We start from the raw sequence: 13768 nt of genomic DNA, 5'->3' as shown, positions 1-13768 counted from the left end.
TGTGAACAGTTTTTTGCACTACCCAAATGGAATACACTTTTTAAATATCAGGACATTGAAAGAGGAGTGGTGATGGCCTGTAACCTTTTATCCAGCTTTAAAGTTTTGCCATTGTTTTTCTCACCTTCTGTCTTCCAGGGAAGGCTCCCAGGGAGATGTCTGCCTCTACACATCCTTCCTCATCCAAAGTGACCACCTCTGATCCTGATCCCTCTTTCCATCGAGGAGAAGTCAAGTCGTGGACTAGTTTGAATGCTGTCGACTTGTGGACGGTGTTAGTGTGGGCCCAGTAGATACCGATCTGGAAGGCTTCCTGGATTTGGGGTACAAGGGCACAGAAGGAAATATGTGAAGGGTGAGAGGAAGAGAATAAGAAAGGGAGAAAGGAATCAGAGGTTAAATCACGGTCACTCGTGTCAGGGAAATCTTATTATTAAAACTGACTGTGTTTGATAGCATTTTTGAAACAGCCACATACTAGGGTCAACTGTAGCTTCATTGCATGTTCCCTGCAAAGCTTTTCAAACAGTCCTGGCAACTGAGGAGTTTATAAAAGCCATCATTGTGTTGCAGATGCTTGAGTGACATCCCCCCCACTCAAACCAATTGACTGTCAGAGTCACAGTAGATACCAAGTACTCTCTGATGTGATAACCCTCATGGTGTCATCGGGGTTATCTTGATTTCGGACTAAATGTCACAGATTTATACAAGAAAGCCTAAATTATAATTAGATGCATGGATTTTGGAAGACAAGGGAAAACTGTGCGCGCACATCCTGCGGCTTTTGGTGTTTTGGAGCTTAAGACCAAAAGCGTGGATATGTTGTAGCTACAATTGTCACAGTTTTAAATGTCTAAGTTTCAGAATACGATAGATCGCATCCTACCTTGAAGTTGGGCGGTACAATGACTTTGCCGGCTGGTATCTGGAGTACAATAGTCTCTCCCTCAAAAAGCCAGAGGTCCCATTTGGAGTTGTTAGCTAACAGAGCCCAGGGTAGTAGCTCCACCAGCAGGGTGTTTAGGCCAGGTTTCCAGCAGGACAATTTCACCTGCATGGGACTGTCCCACTGGGCAAGGGGCTCCAGCACTGACCTGGGTGGGAGAATATGTTACCAAAGAAATCCCCATAATAGCAATAGTATATTTAGCTAGTATTGTAGTGACCCAGATAAACAGTATTTCACAGAACATAGTACTCTGATCCAATGAAGAAATTGTACCATGCTCCATTGTACTCTATGTGAGAATGTCAGGAGCCCAAGCTATCTAACTGATTTCCATATTGACAGAAATTGATGTGACTGTTCCCCATCTTCAGCTACACTATGTTAATTATGTGAAGATTTACAGGAAATGTAAGGAAACAAATGCTGACGAATGGCTGTCTGTTCCAGTCACATGTGTATTTGTTATAAAATAGAAGGATATTCAGAGACCTTATTGAGGCCAGTGGATAGTGAAGGAGATGTCTAGCAGCGCCATGAGATGACCTGACTTAATAGAGAGAGAGTAATTAATTTAGGAATGACCTGACAGTGTGCATGACTGTAGTCTGCCACCATCCCTCCAAGATAGCTGGTCATTTGTGTAAGTGTGTAAGTGTAAGACTAACATGTTTTTTATATCACATGTCTTTACAGTATATGTTGCATATTACAATTTTTTCTATATCAAGTTTGGTCTTATCGGGAATTAGGTAGATAAAAGGGATGTGTTTTCTGTTTATCTGATCTAATGATGATAAAAATGGCAATAAAAAGGACTATTAAAAACAGAAAAAGATTGATCCACTTATACAGTCAGAGCCATTGGAAGCTTTGTCTTTACAATAAAATAGTCATGCTGGCGTCCAGACAAGACCACAGACAAGCAGGGAGACATGCTGAACAAACCTCGTCTCTCTTTTCTTACATAAGCTATAGCAGTCGAGCTATGGGTGACATTTCAGACATACATCTATAATGACATATACATTTTGACAGACACACAGCTACCTGTAATGCATTATTGATAAACAACCATTATTATCAGTGCAGACTGGAAATCAACACGTTTCTGCTCAATCACCAGGAGTTACAGAATTTCCTTTGTCTGCTCTTGTACTGTGGACATGTTTTACACACTGTCAAATACTCAGCCACAGGCAGCCTTAAACAGGTATTCAAATGTGTCATATATAAACAAACAATTCTCAGACTGTTGTAATATGCAGACCATTAACCCACTGACAACAGTCACACAAGCTAAACAAAAACGGTCTGTGAATTGGTTATGCAAAACAAACAGAGAGAACAGTTGACAAACCATCTAGGAACACACATGGTCATATTGACACACAGACAGACAGACAGTGAGACAGAAACACACAACCACTTTTCCAGCAAACTACTGTCACAGCAGTCATTTCATGGTAATCATGGTCTTGTGAGCCCTAAACAGTGCAGACTGCCAGAAGAGAGCCAAACAAACAGTTCTCTCAGACTTACTCTGAAGTTCAAACCCATCAAAGACGACCCAGTCTTCCTATTTCCTCAAGGCTGCTTCAACTCTGCTCAACCTACCAACCTGCCACCTCAAACTTGTCACATAAACAGAGACTTCCTGCTGAGAAACAGGACCAAAAACCACTGTGGATAGTTATTCTTTGCAAGTTACTGCTCTGTTTGTGTGTGTGACCTCAAGGCTGAGGGCAGCAGAGTGCAGGACTCATTAATCAAATTAAAGTGCTCACTCAAAAGCTAATTGAAAGATATGTGCTCAGCAGCTTCTTTCAGAACCTGCCAGAACTGGAGCTGAGAGTTTTAAAAGTGTGAAGCTTGAGAAGCACACCACTCTGAACAGAAATGGCCTCAAGCCTGAGCTCACCCTAAACCCAACCATTACAAGATGTTTGTTTAATGATTATGGAGGTGCCTTGCTGCCACTAAAAATCAACCATAGAAAGAAAAAATAACATTTACCACTCTCAACTTCCCCTGTCCATTTAAGACACAATATTTACACACTCTCTGCCAAGGACTTCCTTTGGTTTGGTTCGCCTGCTGTGCCATGGAGACTGAACAGTCTCCACACAGCAAACTGTGTCACTGTTGTCAGCAATAAGGAAAAATATACAAATTAAACTGTGGGTTTCACTTGTTGTCCAAGCTCTGAGTGTGTTTAAAGATAGCTATCAGTGCTATTAATCTTTTAATAACACTTCTTCCCATTTTCTCTTCCCATTTCTTTTCCTTTTGTTCCGTTAGAACATTAAGTAGCAGATTTCTGGGTTTTTGCCACTCTCCAGAATGGGAAATATGCTTTGGCCTTCGGGCTTTTGTCTCACAGGGAAGAGATAGGCTTGACTAATGGAGAAACTCAACACCAGACAGCAGATAGAATCCCCTGAGCTGACACCTTGTGACATTTAAAGGTGAACAATTCATATGGTAGCGTGCATATGCAACATAATGTTATGAGTGTGTACAAATGTGCTGGGCAACAGTCTGTGGGTGATTGTGTATGTATAGAGAGCAGAGAAATCCAGGCAACCACAGGCTCTCTTTGTAATTTGGATCCTGTTGGAGAGCATGTGGCCACGTCCTCTACCGCTGCTATCAAGATGTGATTGCTCTGTGACAAAAGATGAGTTCCAGAGTGACACATGTGGAGGGATCCAAAAGTGTGTGCTGCCCAATACTATATGTAAACGTATGCATGGGTCACATACTGTATACACACTTGCAGAGATATGCACATATACAGTATAAACAATGTACGTTTAGTGAACCTGTGCCAAGTTTTAACTGGATGCAAGGCCTTGTGGCTTGTGTAAGAACATGGGACTGTGACAGAATGACAGCTAAAATCTCCAGTCTGTGGGGACTGCCGAGGGATTGCTGCTAATGTCTGATGCATGGCTCTGCATTGTCTTTGCAGTTAAGTAGTTTTATTATGTGAACAGAGTAAACAATAAAGAGAAGCTCCCCCACGAAAGGCTCGCTTGCACAATTCTGTGCTTTGAGGAGAGAAGATGTAAGAAGCCTACTATTTCAAAAAAACAAAAGCAAACATACTTCTTGATGTTATTCAATCGTAACCAGCCAGATGAACTATCCGCAGAAGTGTGATAATAAATATTAAAAAGATGCATAGATGTGGACTCGTTACAATAACTCAAGTGGTGTCATGGTATCCTGCTGGGTTATGGCTCATGGACCTTTGATGTTGTGAATGGGAATTTGGCTCACAACTCTGACGATTATTTCCATACTCTGTTTAGTTTCAGCTTGTTTATCCTACTCACCTGGGGTCAAGATTAGTCTCTAAGCAGATTCAAGATTCAGAGCAAGAGTAGTCATGAAAGTTTAGTGCAAAATAATCATCATACTTTGTCTGAGGATATTTGTACCTACAAGAACAGACATATGAACATTCATTATACAAAATTTGCAGAACAGCACCTGTCAGTATCTTTGGTGACGTAGGGCCACGGCAGGTCAGTAGAGGTCTTTGGACCATAGAAATCAGCCAGGATGTCTTTCAGGTTGTCCTCATTTTCAGTCTTATTCACTATTTGTTTGATCAGGTTGGTGGAGATTGGCACAGCGCAGTAAGAAGCATCTTCATCTTCCCTGAGGGGCAGAATACGATAACAAAATTATTACAGATTTCTCTATCAAGACCTGCATGAACGTGACACATACATTGACTTACCTTTTGAAGTAGACAATTCACAGCTAAGTAGTTTTTAAATATAAATACTTTTAGTGATCGTCAACCATGTGACACTTTTACCCAACAACATGCAGGTGCTCCTGCCAAGCCAGTTATTTAGTTGATGATCTCCTCTGGTGGATGGTATGATTACAGATTGCTTGAAATGAAAACCTACATACCTTTGGGGTGATAAAGGCACATTATTTGAACCACTGCTGCGTGTTTTGTGTGCACATTTGGCTGGAAGCATGCTAACTGTCTACGCCAGAGACAATTCAAGTGCACTTTTTTATTTCACTATAGAGAAAGAAATCTCTTGACAGCAAGTGACTATAGCTATTGTTCTGGTCAGAACGATTAAATTGACCTCTGCTTGAACTCTGCTTTTACCCTGAAACTTGGAGCGGTTTGAATCTGCCTTTTCTTTGGAATTTTACTCCTGACATGCTCACTTGCCTTACAAACAGTAATTTACAAAGATCACAGGAAAAGCTAAACGGCACTATATAATCCTATTGGATACCTCAGCCCCAGACACTGGTCAATAATGTCTTTACAAAAAGGAGAAAAATAACTAAATCCAAACACTGTAATGGCTTCTTCTCTTGCACTAGACTGCATCCAGTTCTACTTGGTTAAAGCAAAGCAGCCCCCTCACCCCAGGGAAGAGAATATTAATAGAGCCTATTGTGCTATAAAGGGAACACAGGGCTGTTACTTATGGATCTGGGGCAACACAGAGGAGAGGGACAAGGCGCTGAGAGGAAGCTTTTCATCCAGGCCAGCTCCTGAGGGGGGAAGCTGGAAGAGGCTTCTGATTGTAACCCTCAGTTCTCTAATGTGGTGGCCAATATGAGGAGAGCAGGACATAACAGACTTGTCTGTGACTCTTTTGTCGCAGACCGCAGCTATGCGCTCTACCTCGTCTATTAAAGCCCACAACTATGTGTAATTACAGGAAGGAAAGATGAGCTGCTGACCAGTGAACATTCAAGATTGGATCTGTCCCAGAGGTTTGGGGTAGAGATCTGGTGGTTGTTGGGGTGGGTCTGTGTACATGTGAGATCGTACAAAATATGCACATGTGTAAAGGTACATTTCCAATTGTGGCTTGTAGTGTGCACTTGTGAGAATGGAGAGGGATGAAGGATGGATTGTGTTGGGGGGGCAAGTAAGTGGAGTATGCATATTTGTGTGGTGAGAGACAGTTAAGACGGATCGTGAAAACACTGGGTTTGCAATCCAGAGAGACAAGACACTTAATTGTTTCTGAGCTTGTTTTTTGTGTGCATGACAGGGCCAAATGTATTCCCAGTCACTGTATGGCCACTGTGGTTCCTTTATGGCAGCTGAAATCAAAACAAACTTTGCAACCAGATACCTAAATACACAACAGTTACAGCAAAAAACTATCTCAGGGGGAGTCAATTAGATGTTTATTCTGTTTATTCAGCCGCCACGGGCTGCTACCAGGGATGATCTTTTTGACGTGGATTTGCATACAGCAATATAAATTACAGATAAAAAATACAGTAGGAGCAACAACAATACAGTATGTACATGTGGTAGTTATTTCCTTTGGGGCCATCTATACTGAAACATAAACACTTGTGTTACTGAAAGACTATTTGGACCATAACTTATGTCAAATAGACTGTATGTACAAGACATGACACACAGAGTATAGTTGTGATGTTATTCAACTATATAACCTACATATGACTTACAGACACATGACATATATTTATGGGCAAATTTGGATGCAGCCAAACATTTTAAATATCTAGCTTAAAGTGGAGCCTACTATGATGAATTGTATAAAGAGCTGTCCATTACAACAGGATATGGATAATATGAGAAAGTGAGAACCCAGACTGACAAACTGGGGCAGAGTAACAGCCGCAGTAATGATGTATGAAACAGACTCTGCCCATGATGAAGTGTTGACTGTCACACTTATGCTGGCACACACTTAAGAAAGACAATGACAGACACATAGACACAGACCACACACAAATTCAATGACACATGTGCACATACACGACTCATCCAACCACACAAACATGTGTGCATACACACATCCTTTCCACACACAAACACACACACACACAAAATATGGAGACCATAAATGGCCAAAAAGCTGCTCTCTGTTATGGCCTGTATCTAAATGAGGTGTAATTACAGTCCAGTCTGACATGTTGGAAATTGAGCTGTGTCTCAGGTGCTGCCAAGCTGGCTTCCTGTTCTACTAAAATGTGCCTGGATCCCCCTGGATGATGTCTCCATGTTGCCTCACAGAAACCAGAACTTTGTGCGAGAGAATCTTAAGTAGGTGTCTCTCTGTCTTTTGTAAATGGAGACAAATCTATTATGTCAGGGAGTCAGACTCTGTCGTTTGTGCAGTAGGAGCTTGTTGCTTATGGCATAATGTAACACTGGCTTTAAATATGCAAATGGTTCAGTGAATCTGTCCTGCTGATCAGAAAAGAGAGGATTGGACAGAAGATGAAGGTCTGCCCTGAGTTGTGTTGACATGGGATGTTTAGAAAGGTAAATTATTGTGAGTCTGGGTCACAACTCTTTGAAATAAAAAATATAACAACGCAATGTACTATATGGTATTAGTGTATCGAAGCTTAAATAGATTTGTTTTACCTGGCTTGGAAAGTGAGATGGTGGGTGAGGTCAGCCTCAGTGTTTAACAGGGGTTCCTGGTGGCCCTGTCCATGTATCAGCTGGCTCTCTCTCAGTCCCAGACTCCTCTTCTCTATGTGGATAATGACTGGATCTGGCAAGTGGCTCCTCATGACAAAAAGTGGACTGAACACAACCTGAAACATTGCGTTCACACACAGCAATCATCAGTGAGAATTGGTGCAAAAACACATTGAATGTGACAAAGATAATGAGCTGAGTGTGATAATAATCTTAGAGGTTCAATCATTTTATTGCCATGATTCCTGATAAAGAATATTTGTATGTTTATATTTTTTGGGCTTATTCATGAATTTAAGCTATTCTAATAAAATGGACTGGCATATGTAAGTGTGTGTGTGCAGGTACCCACCACTCTCTGCTGCATGTGAGAGTCAGGTTCAATGGTGATGAGAGTGCACCACACATAGAGTAAAGATCCACTGGAACAAGGAACCTGAAAGGAGATTATTGATCTCAGTAATTATTGATCCAACTGTCCAATTAAATAATTTCAACAAGACATATTTTAAAGATGCCATTCTGAATTTAGGAGGGTCAAGTTTTATCAGTGCATCTCATATCTCACCAACATTTCAAAGGGTTCACAGGAGAAAGACTGATCAGGAAGGCTGAAGGGCAACTTGTTCGTGATTAGAATGTAAAATATGGATATCAGATCACTTAAATGCATTTGCTGCCTCTCACTCACAGACAGGATATTTATTGCCTCCATCGGTGACAAATTATCATGTTTTGTCCTATAAAACTTTGTTTCTTGGCTTCTGCCAGAAGTTTAAAGTTAAGTCTCCCATAAAGCCTGTAACACAATATAATGGCTAAGGCGACTGACAGATGTTAGTGCTAGATAATGGGCCATTACAGGCAGTTAAATCTAGCAAGATTTAAAGACTGACGATATGTCCACCGAAAGCTGAGCACTCTTAATGTGTCACTGGTGTTTGTCTCATTCACTCCTCTGTTCTCAGTAAAGCCGAGTGATGCCAAGGCACGTAACAAGCGGCCTAATTTACTACACACCAGGGACTTCATTTACTGGTGGGGACAGCAGCGCAGAGAAAAACAGAGGGAATATGATCTTAATTAGAAAACAGCTTTTTTGGTATGGGGGGAGTGTCACACACTACCATATAACCCTGATCCACTTAAAACACTCAGGGTTGGGATTAAAAAAAATGGTGAAATAACAGATAGGAAGGAAGGTGAGATATAAGGGTCGGGGGTTACTTCAGATGGATTACCAGAGAATCAGGATATAGAGGAGAAAGGTGAAGGGGAATCGAAAGAGATGAGAGTTAGAGGGTGGAAAAGGTGGACAAGCTGGATGCCAAAGGATGAAATAAATAAAGAGGATGAGTTAACAACTACAAGTTCAATGGGTGAGCCAGTGTGTGGGCGAGAGAGTAATAGAAAGGGATAAAACAGAGTGAAATGGGAATCAGACAGAGATAGAGAGATCTAAGGACTCAGCTACTGGTCCAGGCAGCTCTCTCATTTAGAGCCAAGCCTCCTAATTTGTAATGAATGGCTGATCTGAGGAGAATAGATAACAGCAGAAGTTGGAGAGGAGTCAGAGATGTTCAGACCCACACAGAAGCTGGAGCTGTAAAATGGCTAGCAGTTAACAACATAATAAAGGAAGAGAACAAAGAAAGAGCATGGAGAGAAGGAAGAAAAACAAAAAAGTGCAAAACCAGCAAGGATGGAGGGAAGATGTGATCGTCTGGCGCTAATCCAGCAGTGTGAAAATGCCTTCAAAGCCTCTTGCCTTGCCCACATATCAGCTAGTGTTTGGTTATGGTTAGTGTTGTTATGAGAGAGCATAAACTGTATTTCTCCCTCTCAACATGGTTGGGTTATGTTTTAGGGGCCTTTGTAAGCATATCTGAGGGAAAGATCTCAATTTGTTCTCAAACAGTGAGTAGCAACATGCAAGCTCTGCCACTGTGGCCACCCAGGAGCAGAGGATCTGGTCACAGTTGGTGGTCTTGTCACCATTTCCAAACATGTGTGTGAATGTGGATGGAAAGCTGACTGGAAGTGGTCATGTTTGCAATGTGTACGTCTACCTGTGTTGGTCAAAGTGGTACGTCCAGCCTCCATCTGCACAATCGACTCCAAAATTGTGTAGCCACTACAGACTATACGCATGTGCTTATTGTTAGGAGATCTGATTCTGAGATGAATTTAGAGACATACCATCTGAACGCAAACTCCATGAGCTTTAATCTCTTGTGCTATTAACATCGAAGGCAGATATAAAGTTGCCCGTTCTTTTACAGCTTAGAGCTGCAGACAAGTTTTACAAAATAGGACAGAAAATGAGGCCTGTAAAAACAAACATGTGAATAACAATTAAAATAACCAATGTCACAAATAACTAACCAAGCGTATAAAGTAGACAGGTCTTTGGGGAAACATCCCTAAACAAGCACCAGCTCAGTCTGGTCATGGAAATTAGTAACAGCACCAAAATGTAGTTACAGTTGGCCATGAAGTGTACCTGTACGACAGAGCTGCAGCTGCCGTGGCTCCTCCTCTCCAGCTGAACATCCTGGGACCAGTCTTCATCCCCTCGAGCCCTCACACACAGCTCTGTCATCTCAGTGTCCTCCAGCACATAGGAAGGCAACTTGGCCCCAGCCTCCAGGCAATCACAGTGTTCCCTAACCACTGTCTGACTGTCAGGCCCCACATAGTGCTGCACTACTCGGAGCTCAATGTCCTGAGACAGGTGGCTGCACATTACTTGCCGCCCACAGAATATCACCTGGAGAAAAATTACAAAAGAGGAGAATTCGCCCTATAAGTCCTCAGAAGCAGATTTTGTTACACCTTCTATTCAGCATTGTGCATGGCATAATACAGAGAGGGTTCAACTTTAAACATAAACAGAGTTGGATTTTCTCAACTCTACCTTTAGATCCCATGCAGGTTCTTTTTTGTTTTATGGTCATTTTTCACAAGCTAATACTGGTTTAGCCAGTATGAGATGCCGGAAACATATGGACCAGAACCTGTCCTTTCTGTCAAAGTACTGTATGTACAATAAAATGTCCTCTTAATTCAGAAAGGTTTGTCCTGCCATAGCTATTGCTGTGACAAACGGTACAGATATCAATTCATCTGACAGCTCCAACGTTGCATAGGTGTAAAATAGAACATTTCTCAGCACTGACTAGTCAATGAATAAGTTAGTACATAAATAAAAAAACAGACAACTAAATCTTTGATTAACACATTTTTTATTTACTAGCTTATTTTGCCTTGCAAATAAACATATGGGAACAGCTTATTTTGCCTTGCAAATATAAGCTAGTATGCTATATCCGTGTGAGTTGAATAACTTTTTTGTATTCAAGTAATTTGAGGGTGTCAGTAGAAGCCCTGATTTCTCTGCACTGTGTGTATTCATATTGCGGGGTATTGATACGAGGGGTATTTATTAACAGCTGTCAACATGAGGTGTTAATATGATGGAGGGTGACAGGAACCACACTTGACACTGTTTATATAATAAACTGTCTCCGTTATAATATGATGGTGTCTCTATATCTTTGGGAATACAGCAACCCTGCCTTTTGCAATTTGAAAAGATCCAAACATTATTCACTTCTATTCTTGGAATAAATAGGAAAATACAGCTGGTCTATGGTTAAATTTGGGCTGGTTTATGATTTCCTGTAGTCTATTTCATGAATTGATGAGGGATATTGCTTTTTTAAGTGGTCCTACAGCTTATAAACATGTGTTTCAGTGCAATAAAACAGATTACAAAAACTGAAAGAAACACAATGCAGTGTTGTTAGCTGGGCAACTACTAAATCACAACACTGGATATTAAAAACGCTCATCCATAAACAAGTGCTGGGAAACTGGCCATATTTCCATAGCAGCAGTCAACAGGCATTAAACAGCAAACATGGTGCTTTTCCTCTATGGTAATAAACCATTTTCAAGATCTTTTATAGGTTAACATGTCGGTCCCTCTGTGGTTTTCATGGTCAAATTTGTTCACTTTTTCACTTGATGTGGCTAGAAGAGTCAAACGATTTTTAACAGTAAATACCAAACATGACAACTGAACAAACTACATCTGTTGCTGAGATGAGAATGTGAGATAAAAATTAAGAACCCAGGGAAACCAACTGAATTTATTTTGGTCAAATTAGAGCAACTGTAAGACTGTAACGGTTTCTCACTTATCTTTCTCACTCATCTAAATTAAAGACATTATTTGATGTACCAGATACAAATATATATGTTTATGTGATTATGGTTGTAGGAGGAAGAAACGTGTCTAAAATAAAATAAAGCATGCTTAAAAAACAAAACTAATAGTACCTGTTTCTGGACACCACTGAGCTGCACAACCTTAATGATGAGTGAGGCAATGCGTCCTTTGTACTGAATGGTCCTCAGCAGAGTGCCTACGTTGTCCACGCTGAAGGCCTCTGACCAGCGCCAGTTCCCCCATCCCTCAATACAAATGTGCAGCAGCTGCAGGATAGAGAGACAGAGCAGGACAGTATACTTGTTCTTTAATTATCTCCATGCAAAAGGGAAGTAAACAACAAGAATTTTTGTTTAGAAGATTTTGAAAGGAGGGATAGGTACAACAAAGTTCCTGTTTACTGGTTCTGAACAGGCCTGCTCCTGCAGGGGGTAGAAATAGAAGGTTGCACACAATAAACTGACTGGTGGAAAACAGCTGATGTGGAAGCTCATTATGACTGCATCTGTGTGTGAGTGTATACTTGTGCGGTTGGATGCGGAAGGCTCTGCTCTCCACACGTCTAAATAAGACGGAGATAGTTTGGTACTCAACCTTTTTCAGCTTTAAATCCATCACTTCAGTGTGGAGAACATCCATGTGTGTGGCAGAAATATACAGAGGCTGTCCTGTCTTTTGACATTCAAAACAACTTTACAGTGGTGACAATTTACAGAGCATTTTCCACTTCCATGTATAATGGTACACAGAATGCCAGCAGGGCTGAAAAGGGCATAGACACATCATTGATAAGATAGAAACATCTATATGTGCAGACAGTCTGCAGACATGTGTTTAAGTTACTTTCTCCATTACACAATACGTAAAATACAATGCACTGAATGATGACATCAAGACATGAAGTGTATATATCTGAAGCCTTTTCGACAGGCCCCCCATACCTAATATTACACACAGCACAAAAGAGAAATGTATAACAACAGCACTTCTGCACCAAAATAAAGTCAATAAGAGCACTCTACTTCTCTCTACAGGATGCTGAACTCTACATGACAAGGAAACTAATTTGTCAAACAATGTGAGAGCTGTTATTAGATTATGGTCACAATATGAGCAGGATCGTAAATATTTGGAGGGATCTAAAGCCTTCTCTCCCCTAAGGCAGCATGGCTGACCTTCCACCTGGCTGAACTCTCGATGTCAGCCCCACTGCCAACACAACTTCAAACTTTCAACAGTAACAAGGGGAGGGAAGAAGATGGGAGAGTGACAAAGAGGCAACACATGTAAGCTAAAGAGTCTAAAAAGATAAGGGAGACAAGGGGGTCAGGGGAGGGACAGTTTCAGTGACAACACTGAAACACAGAAGAGTTTTCTGAAGATTTACACTTTGACTTGTCGCTTCACTGCACCAAACATTTAGCCAATCTGTTTAAAGGAAAACAAATGACTCCTGAGGTCAAAGAGCATGGGGGGGGCCCTGTTCAAAACCTTCTGTGTTTCTCTCAACTGCAGTCTTTCCTCACTGTTTGAAGGCAGATTTCTTTACAAAAACATTCTTAATCAAAGCATGAGTGCACTTATTTATTTTTAAAGATCATCCCTGCCCCCTGTCGGCAAAGTTGAAAATTACAGAATTTCTCAGATCCCCCGCTCAGTGGACTTAACTCGCCAGGAAAGTGGCAGGGCGATGTAAAAGTTAAGGTTTGGTCTCAGAGTACAGAACTACTGCATGACTCAGAGTGGCACTAACATTATAATCAAGACCAGGTATGATCATGGTGGTTTGAGAAAAACAAATTGTAAAATGGGATATAATTCCATTTTGATCCCAGTCTATCTTTTCAGCTGTTAAGTTTGGGCAATTGGGTCTGGACTTTCTCGGTAGTTTGCAATTCATACAGAAACAGTACAGCAGGAGACTGCTCAGTGCAAACATGCTAACAACAATAGGAAAAGTCTCTGGAGCATCAAGTTAGCCTCAGTGTAGAGCATGCAGGAACCAGGCATGGAAATAAATAATCATTATTTTCATAGCAGATCAACAGCAGCGTTGGCCCTCATTGCCAAAAGCTCTCAAATCCATTTGTCTTTTCAAGTTTCATCTTTGTCAGCA

At 41.1% G+C, this 13768-nt stretch overlaps 1 protein-coding gene across 3 annotated transcripts in view; it reads right to left on the bottom strand.

Moving 5' to 3' along the window:
• The window catches only part of LOC128448952 (intermembrane lipid transfer protein VPS13B), a 325941-nt gene that overhangs the window by 18090 nt on the left and 294083 nt on the right, over positions 1-13768 (bottom strand). For all 3 annotated transcript variants that reach the window (XM_053431840.1, XM_053431841.1, XM_053431839.1), the window contains exons 47-53: positions 11763-11918; positions 9922-10188; positions 7771-7854; positions 7359-7534; positions 4448-4618; positions 890-1097; positions 125-313 (exon numbers count right to left, since the gene is read on the bottom strand). In XM_053431840.1, the coding sequence (XP_053287815.1) occupies positions 125-313; positions 890-1097; positions 4448-4618; positions 7359-7534; positions 7771-7854; positions 9922-10188; positions 11763-11918 (1251 nt within the window). The remainder of the gene's footprint in view (positions 1-124; positions 314-889; positions 1098-4447; positions 4619-7358; positions 7535-7770; positions 7855-9921; positions 10189-11762; positions 11919-13768) is intronic.

The sequence above is a fragment of the Pleuronectes platessa genome, chromosome 10, assembly GCF_947347685.1.
Source record: "Pleuronectes platessa chromosome 10, fPlePla1.1, whole genome shotgun sequence".
Classification (NCBI taxonomy): domain Eukaryota; kingdom Metazoa; phylum Chordata; class Actinopteri; order Pleuronectiformes; family Pleuronectidae; genus Pleuronectes; species Pleuronectes platessa.
Note: the sequence above shows the minus strand (reverse complement) of the source record. Positions and strands in the feature narration are given on the sequence as shown.